General features: G+C 56.5%; 6 protein-coding genes across 6 annotated transcripts; 3 read left to right on the forward strand and 3 right to left on the reverse strand.

Moving 5' to 3' along the window:
* Positions 1 to 1,385: 1,385 nt before the first annotated feature.
* Positions 1,386 to 3,169, forward strand: J3D65DRAFT_558194 (putative MFS multidrug transporter; the record flags this gene model as incomplete). Its single annotated transcript, XM_066797347.1, has 4 exons — positions 1,386 to 1,773; positions 1,830 to 2,076; positions 2,139 to 2,465; positions 2,515 to 3,169. The coding sequence occupies 4 exons, from the start codon at positions 1,386 to 1,388 to the stop codon at positions 3,167 to 3,169; spliced, it is 1,617 nt and encodes a 538-aa protein (XP_066652404.1).
* A 1,325-nt stretch (positions 3,170 to 4,494) lies between these two features.
* J3D65DRAFT_63953 (fungal-specific transcription factor domain-containing protein) lies at positions 4,495 to 7,434 on the forward strand. Its single transcript, XM_066801716.1, has 2 exons — positions 4,495 to 4,813; positions 4,930 to 7,434. The coding sequence occupies exons 1-2, from the start codon at positions 4,612 to 4,614 to the stop codon at positions 6,978 to 6,980; spliced, it is 2,253 nt and encodes a 750-aa protein (XP_066652405.1). The 5' UTR covers positions 4,495 to 4,611; the 3' UTR covers positions 6,981 to 7,434.
* Positions 7,435 to 8,120: 686 nt separating this feature from the next.
* J3D65DRAFT_647382 (uncharacterized protein) lies at positions 8,121 to 9,808 on the forward strand (the record flags this gene model as incomplete). The annotated part of the gene is made up of 3 exons (XM_066802337.1): positions 8,121 to 8,204; positions 8,237 to 9,601; positions 9,677 to 9,808. 3 exons carry the CDS (start codon positions 8,121 to 8,123, stop codon positions 9,806 to 9,808), a joined length of 1,581 nt encoding a protein of 526 aa, XP_066652406.1.
* Positions 9,809 to 11,116: 1,308 nt separating this feature from the next.
* On the reverse strand, positions 11,117 to 11,508 carry J3D65DRAFT_66598 (uncharacterized protein). Its single transcript, XM_066802881.1, has one exon. It carries the CDS (start codon positions 11,385 to 11,387, stop codon positions 11,169 to 11,171), a length of 219 nt encoding a protein of 72 aa, XP_066652407.1. The 5' UTR covers positions 11,388 to 11,508; the 3' UTR covers positions 11,117 to 11,168.
* Positions 11,289 to 13,383, reverse strand: J3D65DRAFT_634059 (uncharacterized protein). Its single transcript, XM_066801187.1, has 3 exons — positions 12,971 to 13,383; positions 12,139 to 12,911; positions 11,289 to 12,073 (listed from the first exon to the last, which is right to left on the reverse strand). Exons 1-3 carry the CDS (start codon positions 13,245 to 13,247, stop codon positions 11,543 to 11,545), a joined length of 1,581 nt encoding a protein of 526 aa, XP_066652408.1. The 5' UTR covers positions 13,248 to 13,383; the 3' UTR covers positions 11,289 to 11,542.
* A 601-nt stretch (positions 13,384 to 13,984) lies between these two features.
* On the reverse strand, positions 13,985 to 17,490 carry J3D65DRAFT_66487 (DDHD domain-containing protein). The gene is made up of 4 exons (XM_066802787.1): positions 17,086 to 17,490; positions 16,634 to 17,027; positions 14,306 to 16,586; positions 13,985 to 14,249 (listed from the first exon to the last, which is right to left on the reverse strand). Exons 1-4 carry the CDS (start codon positions 17,332 to 17,334, stop codon positions 14,099 to 14,101), a joined length of 3,075 nt encoding a protein of 1,024 aa, XP_066652409.1. The 5' UTR covers positions 17,335 to 17,490; the 3' UTR covers positions 13,985 to 14,098.
* Between the last annotated feature and the right edge of the window lie 1,828 nt (positions 17,491 to 19,318).

The following is a 19,318-nucleotide window of genomic DNA, read 5'->3' on the forward strand; positions in this document are numbered from 1 at the left end:
TTTGGCTTCTGTTGCCAGCTTCACTTCCTTCTGGCCTGTCCGGGTCTCAGTCTCAGCGCCGCCAGCCCACGCTACACCCAATCGATACAACCCAATACTCGTCCCCTCGCACAATGCACTGCACTCTGCCTCCCGTCGCTCAATGCCGTTGATAAGCTGCCCTGCCGCCGGCCTTTCTTCAACTGCATGTAGCTACCTACATACCTTACCTGCTCGTGTCAGCGCTGCACCTCGAGCTCCACACCCGCCGCTTGGCTGTCGTCCCGGATCCCCGCACATCTGTCGATGACCGACTGCCTACACAGCCTGCCTCGACATCGACCTCTTACGCGAATCACATGCCTCTCGACTTCCTCCAGCTTCAACTCTCTGGATCCTGCCGCTCCGTGCAGCATCGACAACCTGCAAACGCGGGGTTGCCCGCTGCATCCCGCTCGACCTTTGGACCCTGTCCGGCTTGTGCATCACCGCCGACTCGACCTCAGTCTTTGAAACAGCCTTGTCCTTGCACAACTCCCATCCGAAAGCTTACAGTACAGCAATTCATCCAGGAACCGTGAATTCGACCCGACTGGCTGCGCCAAGCGCTCGCACAAAGCCTACGCCCGACGCGACACGAAACATGCAACAGGTCGGAACTCGAGGACTCGAGGCTCCTCTGTTTACATCACTGCTGCTGCCCGCGCTCCCATCCTCACGTCTGCGTCATATTGGCAAATGGCTTTCAGGGAGCACGCCACACGCGACGCCCTCATACAAACGCAAGCCCTGCGGCCAAAACTCGGTCCAACATGGTCCATGTCGAGAGCGAAAGTCGGACAGCATGAGATGCCAAAGATGAAACAAACTTACCAGGCACCACCAACTTGGCAACGTCTGACAGCGGAAGCTAAGCGGGAGGTCCCGCCGTTTTCTTCTGGCTTCCTTGACCATTTTTAATTTGGGCTCCCAGTAAGCCGGCTACTGCGATCCTTCGCCTCGTCTCGGAGATATCTTGGACTTTGTCCCATGTGGCCTCCCAGTCTCGCCTTCTCGTCCCTTTCCAATGCCTGTCTTAAGATATGACAATTCCTTCTTCGCCCCTTCTCATGCAAAAAGTGATGCTATCCCGAGAGTTGCCCGTTGTTATCTCTGAAGAGTCCGAAAATCGTATCATCATGGCCATATATAAAAGCGTCCCTGACTCCCACCAAACCTCCATTTGCTTCACACACACGTCGTTCGAGAACACATGATCCACGGCAGCCATGGCAGCAGAACACATTCACCAGCCGATTCCCATGGCAGACAACAATTCCGAATCCACAAACGTGGATACCAACTCGGACTCGACCCACGTGGCAGCCCCGTCTGCTCAAGACTTTGCTGAAACTGGATTCCGACCGATGCAGAGCAATCAACAAGAGAGACGCATCAGTGGAGAAGAGCTCCTCAATCTCCCACACCGGACGCTGAGCGCCAATGCCGATTTGGCAGAATACACCTCGGAGACGGCACAGGGGCAGATACTCAAGGAAGTCAAGTCTCATCACACGGGAAAGACTGAAAGATATGAGCTCGTCACTTGGAAGATTGACGACCCGGAGAACCCTAAGAACTGGTCCAAGGCCTACAAGTGGTGGTGCACAATGTGTGTGGCCTTCACCTGTTTCGTGGTCGCCTTCAACAGCGGTGTCATCACAGCCGATATCGAAGGGCCGGCTAAGGAGTTTGGCGTTTCCAGAGAAGTGGGCTTCCTGGCAATCACTCTCTTTGTCGTAGGATTCGGTGTCGGTATGTCAACCACATACTTGGTCTTTGGGAGCATGACACTAACTAATCGCTCACAGGTCCCATGGTGTTCGCTCCCCTCAGTGAAATCATCGGTAGAAGGCCAATCTACGCATCAACCCTCTTGATTGCCGTCATCTTCACCATTCCCGACGCTGTCGCCAAAAACACTGCAACGCTTCTGGTGTGTCGCGCCATTGACGGCATTGCTTTCAGTGCACCCATGACACTTGTCGGCGGCACGCTCGCAGACTTGTGGAAGAACGAAGAGCGCGGTGTCCCCATGGCCGCTTTCAGTGCAGCACCGTAAGTTCAGCCCCCCCATTTACGTGCCCGTTTTGCAAGCTGCGTAGCTAACCAGGCTCCAGATTCGTCGGTCCCGCGGTTGGTCCTCTTTGCGGAGGTTTCATTGCGGACAACTTGGGCTGGCGATGGCTCTATTGGATCCAGCTTATCCTCTCCGGCGTCTCTTGGGTTCTCATCACCTTCACTGTCCCGGAAACCTACACACCATCCTTGTTGGCAAAGCGTGCAGAGAAGCTCAGGAAAGAGACTGGCGATGACAAGTACGTCACTGAAGAAGACTTGGACAAGCGGCCCTTTAGCGAGCGTCTCACCGTCTTCTTGCTCCGTCCATTCCAGCTGCTATTCTGTGAGGCCATTGTCTTCTTCATCTCCCTCTACATGTCTGTCCTGTAAGTTGCCTTTCTCCCTTGTGTGATTACACAAACTAACCACAAGTAGCTACGGACTTCTTTACATGTTCTTCGTCGCATACCCAATCGTTTATCAAGAGGGCAAAGGCTACAGCGCATCCATCACCGGCCTCATGTTCATTCCTCTCGCTCTCGGCGTCATAGCAAGCGCTTGCTGCGCTCCGTTCGTCAACAACCACTACGTCAAGCTCGTGCAGAAATACAACGGCAAGCCACCGGCAGAAGTTCGTCTCTATCCCATGATGATCTCGTGTTGGTTCATCCCCATCGGTCTCTTCATCTTTGCCTGGACGTCGTACCCGCGCCTGCACTGGATCGGCCCGGCCATTGGCGGCTTTCCTGTTGGCTTCGGCTTCATCTTCCTGTACAATGCGGCAAACAACTACCTGGTCGACTCGTACGTGGACCAGGCGGCATCGGCACTTGCGGCAAAGACCTTCATCCGCTCCTTCTGGGGTGCAGGAGTCGTGCTCTTCACAGAGCAAATGTACCACCGCCTTGGCTACGAGTGGGCGAGCTCGCTACTCGGCTTCATTGGTCTAGGCTGCTGTCTCATCCCCTACGTCTTCTTCTTCAAGGGCGCGGCCATTCGCAAACATTCCAAGTACGCGTACGGCGGCGACGACGCCGAAAACCAAAACGAGAAGGGCCAGGCCAAAGAAGTTGCCGGTGATGCAGAGTGATGTCACCGAGCTGTCTCTCTGATACCATGGCCCAAGGAAAGGCCCAGCAGGGCCGATCCGACTTTTTTTGGCTTCGAGTAAGCTTAGGGCCGAAGCGCCCCCATCATCGGACACGACTCGCTTGCTGTCCATGCATCGCAACATCACCAGTTCACCACTTTCTTATCTTTTCGTGCTTGATTTTTTGTTTTAGATATCCACGGTTGGTTGCTGCATAGAGTAAAGATTTAGATGGACCTTGATGGTTCGCGACGAGAAGAGGATTGGGGCATTGGCATTGTGGCGGCGTTTGTGCATTCGAAGGAAGGGAAAAGAACAGCCACGGTAGACATGGCGTTAGATGATTGCATAACGAGCAGACGGGCTGGTAATGGAAATGGCGATGTACATGACGTACAGACGCTTAGAGTCATGGTATAGAAGACTTGTAATAACAAAAGAGGCAATGTTTCATCAGGTGCACATTCCTAAAGCAGTGAAGAGGGCGGCCCCTGATTACTACTCCAGATTTGGTCAGCGTCAAGAGGGCGAAAATGGCGCTTTGCTAACTCCTAACTCCCTTGTCGTGACCGTGCCGACTTTTCGAGGTCTGGGTCGATGCAACCGAGAGAGCGATTTGGCCTGACGGCGGGGAGACATCCGGGCGCTCCGCGCATAGATGCGGTACAAACCTAGCTGGAGGAACTTCAATCGAGTCTTCATCATGACGTCCCTCGGGAGCATAGGGCTGAAGTGGCTGGTGGAACATGCTCCGGGCACGACGCCATTGCCGTCTTCTGGACGTGGACAGCAGCCTCAATGGCTCGCGCAGGCCGGCGTGGTGAGACCGTCTGGCGTCGTTTCGAAAATTTCTCGCCCTGAATTTTTCTTCGTGGGCGGCGGGGACGCTATACCTCTAGAGACAAGCAGGACCGTGATGACTCGCTGGCATGGCGATGCTGTGGGTTGCCGACGAGCTTGCAAGCCGGGGGCAGATCGCGTCAGTGACCGGGAACAGACACCGCAGCACGGCAACGGCAACGGCAACGGCAACGGCATCAGATCAGTTCACCAGGCGCGCGCGCGTCGGCGTTGGGCTTTGCGCGAGGGACTGACTGGGTGCGCGATAATGGCCAAAAGAGCAGGGGACGGGGACGGGACGGGGAGCAGCGATGGCGCACGATCCACTCCCACCTGCGCTGTGCTGCGCTGCAACGGCACGCCCTGATCCGCCAGCTACCTGACGCTACCAACGCTTTGCGTGCCGAGACGCCGGTCATCTTTCTTTACTACCGCACTCTACACTACCTCCAAACCTCTCGCCTGCCCCTCCTCCTCTCCATCCAGTCCCATCGTATCCGTCCTGCAACCCTGACCCTCGGCCTCACCCTCACCCTCACCCTCGTCCAATCCATCCCAGCAAGCATGCTCTTCGCCCGCCGCCGCTGAATCAATCACATCAAATGGAGCCCATGGATTCGCAAAACCCCGGCGCCTCGTCCGCCACCACCCCCACCGCGACCTTCAATCCCCAAGAAGCCTCGCGCTCCGACGTCGACGAGATCCTCCGCAGAAAGAGAAAGGCAAGGGAGTACAAGGCCTGCTACCCGTGCAGGCAGCGCAAGGTCAAGTGTGACCAGGCCGTTCCGTGCAAGACGTGCATTGGTATGTCCTGTCCATACATCTGACGCATCGCCGCGCCACTGCCATGCTTGGAGCTCGGTCGCCGCTGGGCCTCTGAGCACTTTGCCCTTCTACGCGACCGCTGACTGTCCCAAAAGCCAGAGAACATCCTGAATTGTGCACCTATCATCCTCCGGCCGAGTCCCACCCACCTGCCAAGCGTCTGAACCATGGATCCAACAATGGCACCCTGGAAAGCCCGTCTGGTGGGCTCAGCATTCACTTCAATGTCAACGGCACGGTGACGCTAGGCCGTGAGGACTGGGAGAGGCTATGCTCCAAATTGAACTCGGTGGAGCGCTCGTTGATGGACTTGAAGACCACCATGAGGGTTGCTTCGGAAGGCACGGGAGCACAAAATGGCCACACAGAGTCGGCCACGGGCACACCCTCGAGGGCATCCGCGTCGGAGCCAAGCAATCAACAGCAAACAAACACTCAAGGGATCCACACGACGAACAGCATTACGGGTCAAACCGTCCATCTGGGCAGCAGCTCGGTGCCAGCGCTAGTCATGGCTCTGGGAAAGGGTGAGGGCGGAAGCGCTCCGGTTCAAGAGTTACTGGGCAAAAACGTCTTGCCGCTCTTTGGACTCGACAACGAAAGTGCCACGTACCCCTTTGTGGATCTTTGGGGCCTCCCCCACGGTTCGATGAACCGAATATATGAGTTGTGCAATGCATTACCAAACGATTCGGACTGTTGGAACTTGCTCAAATACCACAAGGAAACGGCGCACGTCGTATTCCCTGCGGTTGCGGACATTGAGAAGCTGGAATCGGAACTCCTGAGGTTTCTCATCTCGCGCGGCAGTTCGAGGACACAAGAGGACGGTAGCATAACCGGAGTCACCGAGCAGTCGATATTCGGAAAAGACTTGCACTGGGTCGGCCTCTTGTTTGCCGTGTTGGCGTCGGGATGTCAGTGTTCAGCGCTCCCCCGAAAAGAGCGGGAGTTGACTTCGCAAGTCTACGTCTGCTGCAGCTTCGAGTGTCTGCGCATCACAAATTTCCTGTCCCACTCCCGGCTGGAAACGATCCAGACGCTGCTCATCCTGGGCAACGTCATTTCCAACAACATGAATGCCGGCGTCGCGTGGTCCCTCCTTGGGTTGACGATACGGCTGGCCCAGAGCCAAGGATTGCACCGCTCTTGCCCATCCTCCATATCAGAGGAGATGAAGCTAATACGCAAGAAAATATGGTGGACCGTCTTGTGGCAGGACAGTCTGCTATCAATCACTTACGACCGGGCTTCTTCAATGAGCACAAACGAGACGGTTCCGCTCAACCCAGAATCGAGCCCTGGCAACAGGCCGTACATTGAATGCATGTACCGGCTTTGCAAGGTGGGCTTGGACATTGTCAGCGAACGATCTTTCAATCACGACGTCAATGAGACAATGACGAGGATAACGCAGCGTCGCCAAGAGATTCAGGACATTATGCTCGATGCCGCGGATTACCTCCGAGATTCGAGAAAATGCCGCTCGATGCGCAATCAGCTCGAGCATTGGGCGCTCTACCTGCACATGTCCTACATGATGTCGGAGCTTTGCCGGCCCGCCATAAGCCCGGCGCTGGCCGAGCACGAATTGGCGCGTAGCACGCGCAAGGCCTGCATCGATAGCCTGACCAACACTGTAGAGGCCTTCCTGGGCTTGCAAAACATGACCGTCTTCGCCTCGCGGTCGTGGACTGCGGTGCACCGCTCCATTAGCTGCGCACTGCTGCTGGGCATCCTCAAGGAGCACGAGCGCAACGAACGGGCTCGAATGCTCCTCGAGAAGCTGATTTCGGTACTAACAGAGATCACGTCCAAGGTCGACCCCGCCGAGCTGTCTGCGCCCATTACCCGCTCCATGATGGCTCTCCGCAAGCTGCTCAACATGGCAGACTCGGCCAAGCAGAGCCTGCCGTCGCTGAGCAATGTCGGCCAGTCTGTCGTTCCAGCCTCATCGTCGGCTGCCACCCCGCCGCTTTCCAACTCGCTCGCCTACGGTCTGGACGACATGAATGGACTGATGGGCGTGGATGGATTTGGCTCGCTGGGACAGAGCCCGCTCATGTCGGATCTCGACTCGGAGCAGAGCCCCTATGCGCTCATGGACAGCATCATCTGGGGTGTCAAGAAGACTCCGCCGGGTTGAAGGACTGTGAAAGAAAGAGATCAAAACGAAACAAAGACTAGGGGAACATGTCCTAGGGAACACGTGCATGCGTCTCAAGGTCCAACATGCGGCACTACGGCATACTGCTTGCCCGCTTGGTTGGAGTATCACTTCCAGGCGTTGACACGCGGAGGTCGGAGCCTGCAGATCTTCGCACTCTTCATGGATATGGGGTCAAAGAACCACGACTTGGAGACTGCAGAGGGCCATGTGGGAGATGCAAGGAAGGTCGGGCCTTGTCTCGAGGAAACGCACACGATGAAGGACCGAGCTTGAGACATCGCAACGAAAAAGACGTGGAGCCAAGCAGGAACTGCACAAACGTCAGGCAAGGAGGGGATGGGACTGTACATAAGGGTTCAGAACGGCGTGAGGGTGGCAAGTCGAGATGAGGGACACGCAGGGCGGGTTCTGGAGTTGGTATACTGGTTTAGCGTTCGGAGTACCTATGTGCAACATGAAAATTAAAGACATGTCAAAACTATCATGGGCTATTCAGGAGACGGCAAAACATATAAAGACGTCCAACCAGGGCCATGTCGTCGTCGAGAACGGTTTCCGGCTGCACGGCGTCGTCGGGAGGGATGCGGACTTCCGACAGCTTCGGGTAAAGACATAACCGACGTTGGTCCCGGGGACCGGCTATTGCGAGGGCGACTTCGGCTTGGAGAGGATTGGGATTTTTGGCCGTGATTTGCGCGTTTTGGATGGTTGATTGGCAACAGGGCAATAGAGGCTTCGATGCCAGGGTTCAGATCAAATGATGATTATCGGTGTCGAGATGGTGCTGTGGTCTGGTCTGGTGGGTTGCGGGATTGTGGGGCAAGCCGAGCTGTGCTGTGGTCCTGGCGGCAGCTCTCGTCGTCGTTGCGGGGAGGGCACAGCTCTCATCCGTCATTGCTTACCGAGAGAGGGACCACCTCAGTCAGTCCATGGCCGCCGCCCGCTATTACCACGACGTGCTGCCGCCGCTTCGCTCCGACGGCTGCTCGTCGTGATTCCTCTTCTTTCCCTCTCTTCTCAATTGATCCGTCGGCAGCGAATTGGCTCTGTCTCTTGGATACATGAGCTGTTGAAAGAGTTGGACATACCGTAATACCACACCTTGCACTCTCCACCATGCCGTCCTCAGCGACCCTCTTTTCGCGCACCGCGAGGCACTTTGTCTCGCCCAATTCGTCAAAGGCAGGCCCATCCTCAAATGTCTCCGCAACGTAGCAGCTAACAGGTAGCAGTCGGTCATCCTTGCGCGTACTTTCGCGTCGTCGACTCGGCGCTTCGAGATCAACAAGGTGCTCCCGTCGGCCGCCGAGGCAATCAAGGACATGAAGAGCAATTCGACGCTGCTCTGCGGCGGCTTCGGGCTCTGCGGCGTTCCGGACACGCTCATTAACCAGGTCGAAAAGACGCCTTCCATCACGGGCCTGACGGCCGTGTCCAACAACGCCGGCGTGGTCGGTTCCGGGCTCGGCCTGCTGCTGGCCTCGAAGCAGGTCAAGAAGATGATTGCCAGCTACGTCGGCGAGAACAAGGTCTTCGAGTCCATGTACCTGTCGGGCGAGATTGAGCTCGAACTGACGCCGCAGGGCACGCTGGCGGAGCGGTGCCGTGCAGGCGGCGCGGGCATCCCGGCCTTCTACACGCCTGCGGCGTTTGGCACCGTGGTCCAGACGGGCGAGCTGCCGCTCAAGCACAACGCCGACGGCACCGTCGCGGCGTACAGCAACCCGCGGGACGTCAAGATCTTCAACCAAAAGTCGTACGTCATGGAGGAGGCCATCCGGGGTGACTACGCCTTCATCAAGGCGTACAAGGCGGATCGCCTGGGCAACGTGCAGTTCCGCTTCGCGGCGCAAAACTTCAACGGCGCCATGGCGCGCAACGCGGCCACGACCATTGTCGAGGCCGAGCATATTGTCGAGCCCGGCGAGATTGAGCCCGCCGCCGTTCACGTCCCGGGCATCTACGTCAAGCGCGTCATCCAGTCGACGTCGCCAAAGGGCATTGAAAAGGTCGTCAACGCCAAACCGGCGGGCGCCGCCGCCGCCGCCAGCGCGCTGGGCTCGGGCGACACGGCGTCGAAGCGCGAGCGCATCGTGCGGCGCGCGGCCAAGGAGTTCAAGAACGGCATGTACGCCAACCTGGGCATCGGCATGCCCATGCTGGCGCCGTCCTTCGTCGACGCCTCCGTCGAGGTCCAGCTGCAGTCGGAGAACGGCATCCTCGGCCTCGGACCCTACCCGCAGGCGGGCGCCGAAGACCCGGACCTGATCAACGCGGGCAAGGAGACGGTGACGCTGAACCCGGGAGCCTCCGTGTTCGGGTCGGACGAGAGCTTTGGCATGATCCGCAGCGGGCGCATCGACCTGACCATCCTCGGCGCCATGCAGGTGTCGGCGACTGGCGACCTGGCCAACTGGATGCTGCCGGGCAAGATCAAGGGCTTCGGCGGCGCCATGGACCTCGTCAGCAACCCGGCCCAGACAAAGGTCGTCGTCACCATGGAGCATACGGATAAGAAGGGTCGGCCCAAGATCCTGAAGCAGTGCGAGTTCCCTCTCACTGGCCGCAAGTGCGTGAGCAGGATTATCACGGAGCTGGTGCGTTGATTCATTTTTCCCCTCTAACCTCACCCCTTCAAAAATGACCCTATGCTAATTATCCTCGCCATACAGTGCGTCTTCGACGTCGACTTCCTCTCCGGCCTCACCCTGATCGAGCTCGCCGACGGCGTCACCGTCGACGAGGTCCGCGCCAAGACCGAAGCCCCCTTTAAGGTCGCCGACAACATTCAGCCCATGCTGTAAAGCAAGCTGCCCTGCCTTTGTGAAGCTACGGTGTCGAGTTTGGAGTTGTCGTGTGAGAGTGCCCGACGGATGTATGGTTGCCGAGTCTGGAATATGGCTGGGACCACGTCGCGTCGAGGCTAGTCGAGTCGAGTCGTGACAGGGTGGGTTGAGGAGTAAAGACAAGCGATGCGATGGATGTGAGGAGCAAAGAGGAGGAAACGAGCCAGCCATCAGCGTCGCGGCGGTGCAGTGCGGTGCGGTGCGGTGCGAGGCTTCTCCACCGCCCGCCGCTTGATCTTTTACACCACGGATGGATGGGTGGATGGATGTGGTCGACTTTGAACTGGGAAGGGACGGAGATGCAGGCTTGATTGGGCGAATAGGAGACGAGATGGAGCGCCAGCAAGAGCAGACGCGAGGAGTGAGATCGATGCGAGCGAAAGGATAGAGATGAAGAGTTGGGACCGGTGTGCGTGGCACCTCTCCACCGCCTTGTTTTGCTATGCGATTTTCATCTATATACCAAGATCAATTTACATGCGCAAAAGACGAAGAGAAGAGCGCAGACGCTGACATACTACCGGACTGATAATGTGACGTTGATGCGTCTATTGATAAATGCTATGATAGTCGTCGTAGTAGTAGTATCTATTGTAGACCACCACCCACCAGGTGACGGACCAATTGACCGGCTGATTGAGAGGCCAGTCCGGCTCTCCCAACCCAACACCGCTCTCTGTCTGTCTGTCCGTCCGCCTCACCCTTGCCCTCTCCCGTGCGCTTATTTGCACGCACACATGCCACCACCGATCTGACACTGCTGCCACAGTACCTTCCCTAGCCTCACATAGCCGTTCCATCTCATCCATCCACAAATGCATGGACGTATATATACATGCACAACTCAACCATCGCCACCGCACTACCTTCTCCTCTCCGACTCGCATGGTGCTGCCGGCTGCTGCCATCGCATGCCTCATTTCGTTGCTCGTGCGTTACTGCTGCCCGAATCCAAGGGACGAAGAGAGAAAAGAAAAGGAACAAACGAGGAGCAAGCCGAGCAGCCACCCAAACGCCCGTGCCCGTGCCGAGAAAGAGAACGAGAGAGAACGGGAAAGATCCAAAAGGCCACCCACCGCACACAGGCAGGGTGTATGTACCGAGCGGTGCGTGGAGCGGCGCACGCACTCTCTCCCTCGCTTTCGAAGAGAGCGGCGGGAGCAGCTGGCTGACCTGACTCCTCGGGCTCCGCAGACGAGGCGGCCGGGTTGGTGAAGCGACAAAAGGCGAGTGCGGTGTAGATCGATGCCCACTCCAAAGAAGTCGGAGTCGCAAAAGGCAGGCGTCATCCAAAAAGCAGAGAGCAACAGCGTGTCCGTTACCTCATTCGAGTGCAGCCAAGCAAGCAGGGCTCAAAAGCAGGAAGGAAGGAACCCAGGCGGCTAGAGAAACTCAACAAGAGGTGATTATTTTCGCAAAGCCCGATTGCAATCCAAAGGCTCGAGTCATCCAACGCTGTTCCAAACCAAAACCGGAAAAAAAAAAAAAAAAAAAAAAAACGTAACAACAAGGGGGAATCAAAGGATACAGTAGTCATGAAAAAGGGACAAGAAATAGAGGGAGGGCCAAGAGAAACCCAAAAGGACACCCCGCTCAAACCAAAATAGAGTCAAGAATAGAAGAAGGACAAAAGAATCCAGCAGGACTAGCCCAAGAGGAGGAGGAAGTGAAAAGGGGCGAACAGAAGTAAGTCTACAGTATCAACATGGCCACGCCCAAAGCGACGACCAGCCCCGCCAAGCCGCCCTTGCCGGGAGGCGCCACGGCGGCCGCTGCGCCATGGAGACCCAGCAACTCGTCTTGCGTGCCAAACGTGACATTTTGCGGTATTGTGCTGTTGTAGCAGTTGCCGCCGGCAATGTCGAGATTGGTCAGATCGTCCGGGACCTTGAAGAACATGTAGGTTGTCTGGTTCAAGTCCTGGAAGCCGGACGTATCGTACGGGAACTTGTCGTCATCCGTGGCAGACGTGTTGCGCAGGAAAATGCACTGCACTTGGCCGGGGTACTGCTTGGCCATCTGCGGGTAGTCTTTCATGATGTCTGAGTTTGAGGTGTCGGCGACGAGGATGAATTTACGTTGCGGGAACGTCTGGAAAATCTTGTCCAGTAGGAACTTGCGAATTGACAGAGTGGCGCTCACGTCGCTGAAATTGAGGGGTCGAGTGTCGAAAGAGCCGCCAGGGTAGGTCTTGTAAATAAAGTCCATGTAGTTGCGGGTGACCTGGGCAATATCAGCACGTGTTAAGCCTGGCAAGGGGCGGCTTTTGAAGATCAGGAAAATCTCACCTGTTCCGGGGTCGTAGTCAAGTAGTGGAAGTGCGTGTCAGGAAGGGAGCGCGACCAATTGGCGTAAATGTCCGGCATGTTCAGCCAAGGCGTAAAGGGGCGGGCAAAGGAATTGAGCAGTCCTTCTTTGGGCTGGTAGATTTTGGTGACTCGGAGAATATCATCCACGTCAGAGATGACTGTCAGACCAGTGGGAGGAACCAGGTAGGCCGTGGCGTTGCCAATCTCACTGCCATTGGCGTAAACGTTGAGGCGCTGGATTTCCTGCGTCTCGTTACCGGCGAGGAGGCCGCCAGTGGTGTTGGCGATGGGCAGGAAAACATCAAAGTCGCCCTCCCCAGTTGTGTTGTAAGGTAATGTCAAGTTCTGATCTCCGCCAGCTGGAGTCACGGCACCACCGCCTCCCGACTGCCCGCTGGAACCTGCGCTAGGTGCGGGCTCTAGGTGCATCTGAACCGTCTCATTGCCCTGTTGGACGACAAATATCGAGGCGGTCAAGTTTCGCGCCTGGTCCTGCTCTGACGCAGACAGTTGATCGATATCGGTCCCAATGAGGAAGACATTGGCCAGGTCGTTGAGCTTCTCGGTGGTGGTGTTTGGCTGCTTGTAGACGTTGCCGTGGAACCGAACGTTCCAACCCTGGTCGGTCCAATTGCCATAAGGGGGAATGTTTAGCACTGAAGTCGGAAGAGCAGCGAGTTGGTCGTCGCTGAGGCCGAGGGAGGTCTGGACGGCCGATCCAGAAGGAAAATCTTGAAAAAAGTTGGCGACGCCTGCAAAGGTGTTGGTCAGCATCCAAAAGCATGGTCAATGGGAAAAAGCGGTCGCGTACCGTCGGCGACGTAGCTGGGAATGTTGGAGCCCAGCTCGGTCAAATACGACTTTACATCGTTCTTTGCATCGTCGATGATGTTGCGGCGGTGCAGCGTCTTGGTAGGATCGTTCAAGGCGGGCGAAGGAGTAATTGCCGGGTCGGGAGCAGCAAGGGGAGCTTGATCGTGCACGCGAGAGCCGTGGTGTAGGGCAGGATGGTTGGTGGGCTCTGGAACGGCTGCAGCGAGTGCGTACGCGTCCAGGAGGGCGACGAGCAGGGTTGCCTTTTGGAGCATGGTGTCGTCGATTGATCGGCCAGAAGTGGGGAAGCAGTCGCCAGTCGACGACGAGACGATGGGAGAGGGATCAGGGAGCGCAGAGGAGGTGAGGAGGAGCAGAGGGTCGAGGAGGGTGATAAGCAGCGCGGTCAATTGGGGGGACAACGAAGTGGATTTTCAAGGACAAGGCAAGGCTGGGCTGGGCTGGGCTGGGGTAGGGTAGGCTGAGACGACTGGTTGGACGCAGGACCTGAGCCGGGAAGGATGTGCCGCCCACTTCGGTCGGGTCGTGGCTTGACCTGCCAGCACCGCCGCGGTGACATCACCTACTGTAGCGGCCGTGCCGTTGTCCGTCGCCAGTCCACTCCAGTCCACTCCAGTCCACTCCACTCCACTCCCATCAACCGCACCGGAGCCTCGATGATGTGTCTGCTAGCCTCGTGCTGCCCAACTCGGTCTACCGGTACAATCACCTCCCGCAATCGCCGCCATCGTGTTCCTGCATTCTGAGACCATGGCTCCCGCAAGAAAACTCTCTCTATACAACCCCCCGAACTTGGCGCTCCAGACCCCACTTTGGTCCACCACTTGCGCTCTTTCTCCCTCTCTGCGACGGCCTTGTTCTGATACGAGGCCAGGCATTCACCCGCCGCGCCTGTGAGGTCAACGCTTCTATTTTCATCCACGCTCAAATGCACGCTTCCCACTCTGACGTCGGCGTTTCTGCTACCATGTACCGTGTGGGGCTGAATCCATCTACCGCTGGCCCCCATGCTGACCACCATCGTCAACGCCAATTGACCCTGCCCTGCCATGTGCCCGCCAATCCCAACGCCCGCCATCCAAAAACGCCCATATGCACAATCCATTTACACCTTGAAATCCGGCACGCTCTTGGCCTTCTTGAGCACCCGGTGCCGCGCAAGCAGCTGCGAGATCATAAAGTGGCTGACGTCTTCGTCGGCGTAGTACGACAGATGACTGGCAATGCTGGCCAATAGCGAAATATCAAACGCCCCCCTGCTGCCTGTTAGCCCGCCCGCGCTCTAGACCGTCCCCCACTGAAATGCACTTACTCTTGGATGCTGTAGTCGACGCGTCCGTTGCTGTTTAGAGCCCGCACCTTGGCCTCCTCTCGCCGAAGCTTGCGGCTTCTATCCTCGAGCTCTTGCCACTCTGCATTTTCGCCAAGCTCTCGCTTGTCAGCCTCGCTCCCCTGGCTCGCTCGCCTCTTCTGGAATCCAGAGTAGAGCGTCTCGATTTCCGAGTCGATCAGCGTCGGTGGATGCTGGCCCTCGTCGCTCGAATCCGTCCGAGTTGCGTCATTTTGCTGTGCAAGTTTGCGCCTTCTCTCGTTGTTGGCGCTCTCTGCATCCGCCGTCGTTGGAGACGCAGCAGAGGAGATGACACCGCCCGAGATGTTGGTCCCAGCACCAGCAGAGAGAGGAACGCGCGACTGTGCTCCGCTGTTGCCCTGCTTTGAACCATCGTCGGCCGTGATACCCAGGCTGCGGTTGAGCAAACTACTGGCGATTCCAGAACTCAGGCTGGTCCAGAGACCCGACACGCTCTGTCCGACGCGGGCACCGATGCCCTGGAGACCTTGACCCACGGGCGCGCCAAAGATTCCTCTCTTGGTATACGGCAGCGGCTGCGGCTTGAGAATCGACATGGCTGGAGATATTAGCGGCTCGAGCCGGTAGCTAATCGGATCCGTAGGATGGAAAATATTGAATAGGCTCTGGCATTTGGGAGACGATGTGGTAATCTCAAAGTGATTTTGCTGCGACATGGTGGCTCCGCTCATGGAGGATTCACCCATGAACGGATCGTCAGTGCTTCCCAAGGGACTCTCCCCTTGGAACCCGCGGCGCATTCCGCGCGCGGCGATCCTTTTTCCACGCAGCATCTGGAAAAGCCCAATGGGAGACCCAAGCGCATAAAAGTCCTCGACTTCAAAGTCCAACTTCAGCCCTTGCTCTTCATTGCGCCGCGAGTGGTGCCGGTGTCGCTCTCCATGTGCCCGTTCCTCTTTCTGGCGGCAAAGAATGTCGAACATGATGGCGGATCCCAGCGAGTGTCCAACCAGACTGACCCGTCCTTTAAAGTTGGGATTCCGTTCCTTGAAGAGCTTGTACGTCCTGTTGCATTCCTGCACAACGATGCGGGAGATGTGGCCCTTGTACGCCGGACTCTGGTACAAGAGGATGTCCAACGCCAGGTCGCTGATCAAGTTTCGCACCGCCGGCACTCCCTCTACAGTGATGTTTTCGAGGCTGGGGTACTCATCGTCTTCGGCCGAGTTGGCATCACCAAGATCAAACTCTTTGCGATTGTGCTTCAGGCTCTGCCGGGGGAAATCCAGTAGGTGACGCCACACGATTGGCAGGGCCTGGACGCGACAGTTCTTGGTCGGCTTGTCGACTTCCCCATTCAGCGCTTGAAGGTCGGCCGAGCTAGAGTAGACTGACTTCATCGTCTTGCGCATCGTGTTGACATCGTGCACAAAGTTGACAGATTCAACCCTCATGCCTAGGCGTTGGCCAATCCCGTGGGTTACTAGAAGTAAGTGCTCAATCTCTCTGTCCTGCTCGTCGCCCTCTTGCTCTTTGTAGTCTTCGCGGATTTCTCTTTCTGCTCGCCTGCGTACTTCCTCTTCCTCCTTGGACGGGTCCTCGTTTTGCGCCGATGATATGAGATTCGAGACATGGCGTTCTAACGATTCTTGGCGGCTTTCGACAGGCACTTCGACTTCCGCATCGCTTTGGTCGCCTGATGACGGCTCGCTTTCCTGCTCGTTTTGTCTCACAGCGTCGCTTGTCTTCGTTTCCGTCTCGATTTCCTTGCCGTCTTTGGTCTTCTTCTTGGCCTTTTCTTTTTCCGCTTTCAAGTCTACGAATCCACGGATCAACTTGACTCCAGCAAAGTGACCGCCGCCTGCAAATCGTTGATACATGGTGCTGCTCATCCGTGAAAGAAAATCGTCCGTCAAGAGCCAAGCGGTGGTAGAGTCTTGGTAGGTAACGACCGAGTTCATGTGGGCTCCAAAAAGTCGATGCGTCTTGGTTTGCTCTTGCAGCGGTAGGTTGTCTTCCCAGTCTTGATCCTTCCCAGTGTCCTCCATTTCTTTATCGAGACCTACCGAGGCTTTTGGAGAGTGCATAGAAGCGGATCTCGAGACTCCCGAAGCTTTTGACTTGTTCGGATCTTCGCCGGGTTGCATGGAAGTAGGGCGGGATTTGGGTTGAGAGACAGAACGAGACCGTTCTACGAAACGCCATGGCTTGACTTTGATATATCCTTCCTCAAGCTGCGTGGCAAGATTCTCATCGCAGGGTCGAAGCACGGTAGCGCCGTCTAAGCTCTACCATTAGGGAGGCTCGCCAAATTTGGGGAATGCGTACCTTGGTAGAACCACGTCCCTCTTCGGACCTCGTAGATGGGTCCGAGCCAGTAAGCAGGAGAAAGCTCCCTGTCTTCGACATCGACATCAAACAAAAAGTCCTCATTCACAGGAACCTTTGCTTTGAGTATGCCGTTGGGTTCGGATCTTTCCCATCGGACATGCCTTTCCTTGATTTGCCATTGCCTCGGTTCCTCCCGTGTAGATTCTTCGGCATCGCTAACTTGGGGCTGCTGTTTGTGTCGCACGGCGGCGTCTGCCTCGTCACACAGCTTCTGGAAAGTGGCTTCGATCGCGCGCGAATCTCCTGGAGAAAAAGGATTCCATTTCTTGGGCGGCTGTAATTTTTCAGGCTTCGAGGACGCTTCGAAAGGGAGCGCTTTGCGTTTCGGGACCTGGATGTAGCATGGCGTCTTAGTGTCCTGATACTGTTTCGATAGGCTAATCGCTTACATCGACGGCATGGAACCACTGGACCGTAGGCAACGGGCAGTCCTTGGGATACTTGGAAAGACTCAATCTATGCCTGTTGCTGACCGTGTGGTCTGCACCGCGCTGTTGTACCAGACTGATCTCTGGAGGCGTGTCGCCGCCCTCGGGAGCTGGGTGCGTCTTGGGAGTCTGGTTGCGGGAACCCCATGGCGAAATGGCGTTTATTCCAGCGGAAAGATACGACGACGACTTCGCGTCCGGCGCAGTCATGTTGCGGCCGGGCTGGCCCTCACGGGCCTGGAAATGTGTTGACCACCACGATTGCGGGTACTTGGAAAGGTTGTCCACGGACAGGCCAGGGACGCTGTGACGCAGGTAGTGAATGAGCGAGGCAGGGATGCGGGCCAACGTGAAGAATGTGGAGAGGATAGGTATGGCAGGGGAGCAGTAGAGCTTGAAACGAGAGAGAAACTAGAGAACAAGTAATGAGGCGGAGATGAGGCTAAAGAATGGCGAGTTGAGGGAGCATGGACGAGGGACGGAGCGTTTCATGACGTTGACGCCGTAGGGCTGACCAGACCGACTACTGCAACGGAACGGACGCCCGCACTCGCACTGGACTCGCCCCGTAGGTACCTTGCCGACGCGAGAGGCCGAGCTCGCTAGCCGCGACTCCCTCCCTACATCTAACAGTACGCCAGTCCTTCACTTCACCCTTGCTGCTCTCTTCATTCGCTCTTCTCCCTCGCCATCTCCACCGTCCAGACGCCCTGCTCCACAACCGTCTCACACTTCCTCGGCACGAACCGTCCCGCATGTCAACCGAAAGCAGCCGGGCTAAGCTTCTTTCTTTGCACCCGGGCCGTGCAGCCTACCTCGTACCGCCAATCGATTCTGAACAATCGACTTTCAATACTACGGAGATCCAATTTCGCTTTCTTTACTTATCTTGCGCCCTGACGTGCTCGCTTTGAACGGCAGTCCGTGTTGCCCTTCTTTGATTCTTCCGGAACATCGCCAAGTCCAGGTCGCCATTGCCAACGCACTTCTTTCGGCTCGGCAGAGTCATTTTTGCCGACACCGTGAGCCATGATCAAGTAGCAACCATCTCGATGATCACGGGAATAGAACCGGCCGAGTCCTCATTGCACCTCTTCCTTCACGCACTACCCTCCGCTCGCGGTCGAACAGTCGAGGGGAATCATTTCCTGTTCGCCGCTGGAAAAGAGATGCGGCCCAAAGTTGCTCTACTGGGCAGGTGGCCTAAAACCCGTGTGTGACCGCCCATGGCATCTCGAACCGGCCTGCTATCGTGGAGCACCTTTTCCAGAAGGCCACCAAATGCAGTAACCTCAAGCGCTTGCCCCGCTGCTGTTGTTTGTAGTCCACAAACCTCGGCACTCTTCAAGCTCATTCAGGGCTTGATCATCTGTCCTCCAACGCTTGTCAACCTGACCAGTGTCAGCAATTGGAAACAACAACTTCGTATCTTTGCAATCATGACGACACACGAATAGACGCTGGCCTAGTTCAAATTCAGCATTCACACCATCATTCGGGAGCAAGCAGACGGGCTCTAGACCTTTGTCTTTGAAATGCTGCATAAGCGAGCCACAAAGCTTTTCCCGTCCACAGTCTTTCACTATAGTCCAGTCGAGTCAGGAGCATGATTTGCGAATAATCCAAGGTTCGCCTAGCTCTGGGGCTGTCAAACTGAACATAGCACACCGCAATGCATGACATGCACATGCACAGAGCAACGCCTGTGCTGCCAAGTCCTCAGTCTATACCGAGAACAACAGGGTCAAGACACTGGTAATCTGATAACAATCTCTTGTTCAAGAGCAAATCTGGTTCGGATCGCCGGCTCATAACGCAGGGCACCTTGGTCTGAACGAAGGGCTGAAGACGTTTGGGTTCCCCAGGTTACCTCAGGTACCATTCACAAACCACGTGAGCCACGGCACTAGTTCTGGGTGTGCAGCAAATGGCCGTTTGGATTCATAGCGATTCATTCGTGCTCGTTTAACGCGCCAGCAAGAAATATGCCTAGGCATTACGCCACCATCGAGAAGCGGCCTCATCCATACACCTTATGTCTCGACTATAGGAACGCTTCTTTGGAGCTCACTTTCCGACTCTTTCGTCGTTGACCAACTTTCACTTACATTGTGCAGAGCAGTTCGCAGACATCATCTGCAAAAACCAGCCAGCTCCAAGCTGGAGTCCTTCGCCACAAAGGTACAGCTGGTTG

This window comes from Phyllosticta citribraziliensis (genome assembly GCF_038025025.1).
Source record: "Phyllosticta citribraziliensis strain CPC 17464 chromosome Unknown J3D65scaffold_10, whole genome shotgun sequence".
NCBI lineage: Eukaryota > Fungi > Ascomycota > Dothideomycetes > Botryosphaeriales > Phyllostictaceae > Phyllosticta > Phyllosticta citribraziliensis.

What these genes read in the sequence shown, in the direction of transcription:
- J3D65DRAFT_63953 (XM_066801716.1), top strand. Translation starts at nt 4,612, where the DNA reads ATGGAGCCCATGGATTCGCAAAACCCCGGCGCCTCGTCCGCCACCACC. An exon ending in TCCGTGCAAGACGTGCATTG is followed by an intron (nt 4,814 to 4,929) that starts GTATGTCCTGTC and finishes CTGTCCCAAAAG; the next exon opens with CCAGAGAACATCCTGAATTG.
- J3D65DRAFT_66598 (XM_066802881.1), bottom strand. Translation starts at nt 11,387, where the DNA reads ATGACTACTGTATCCTTTGATTCCCCCTTGTTGTTACGTTTTTTTTTT.
- J3D65DRAFT_634059 (XM_066801187.1), bottom strand. Translation starts at nt 13,247, where the DNA reads ATGCTCCAAAAGGCAACCCTGCTCGTCGCCCTCCTGGACGCGTACGCA. An exon ending in TCCCAGCTACGTCGCCGACG is followed by an intron (nt 12,912 to 12,970) that starts GTACGCGACCGC and finishes ACACCTTTGCAG; the next exon opens with GCGTCGCCAACTTTTTTCAA. An exon ending in TGACTACGACCCCGGAACAG is followed by an intron (nt 12,074 to 12,138) that starts GTGAGATTTTCC and finishes GATATTGCCCAG; the next exon opens with GTCACCCGCAACTACATGGA.
- J3D65DRAFT_66487 (XM_066802787.1), bottom strand. Translation starts at nt 17,334, where the DNA reads ATGACTGCGCCGGACGCGAAGTCGTCGTCGTATCTTTCCGCTGGAATA. An exon ending in AGGGACGTGGTTCTACCAAG is followed by an intron (nt 16,587 to 16,633) that starts GTACGCATTCCC and finishes GGTAGAGCTTAG; the next exon opens with ACGGCGCTACCGTGCTTCGA. An exon ending in GTCGACTACAGCATCCAAGA is followed by an intron (nt 14,250 to 14,305) that starts GTAAGTGCATTT and finishes AACAGGCAGCAG; the next exon opens with GGGGGCGTTTGATATTTCGC.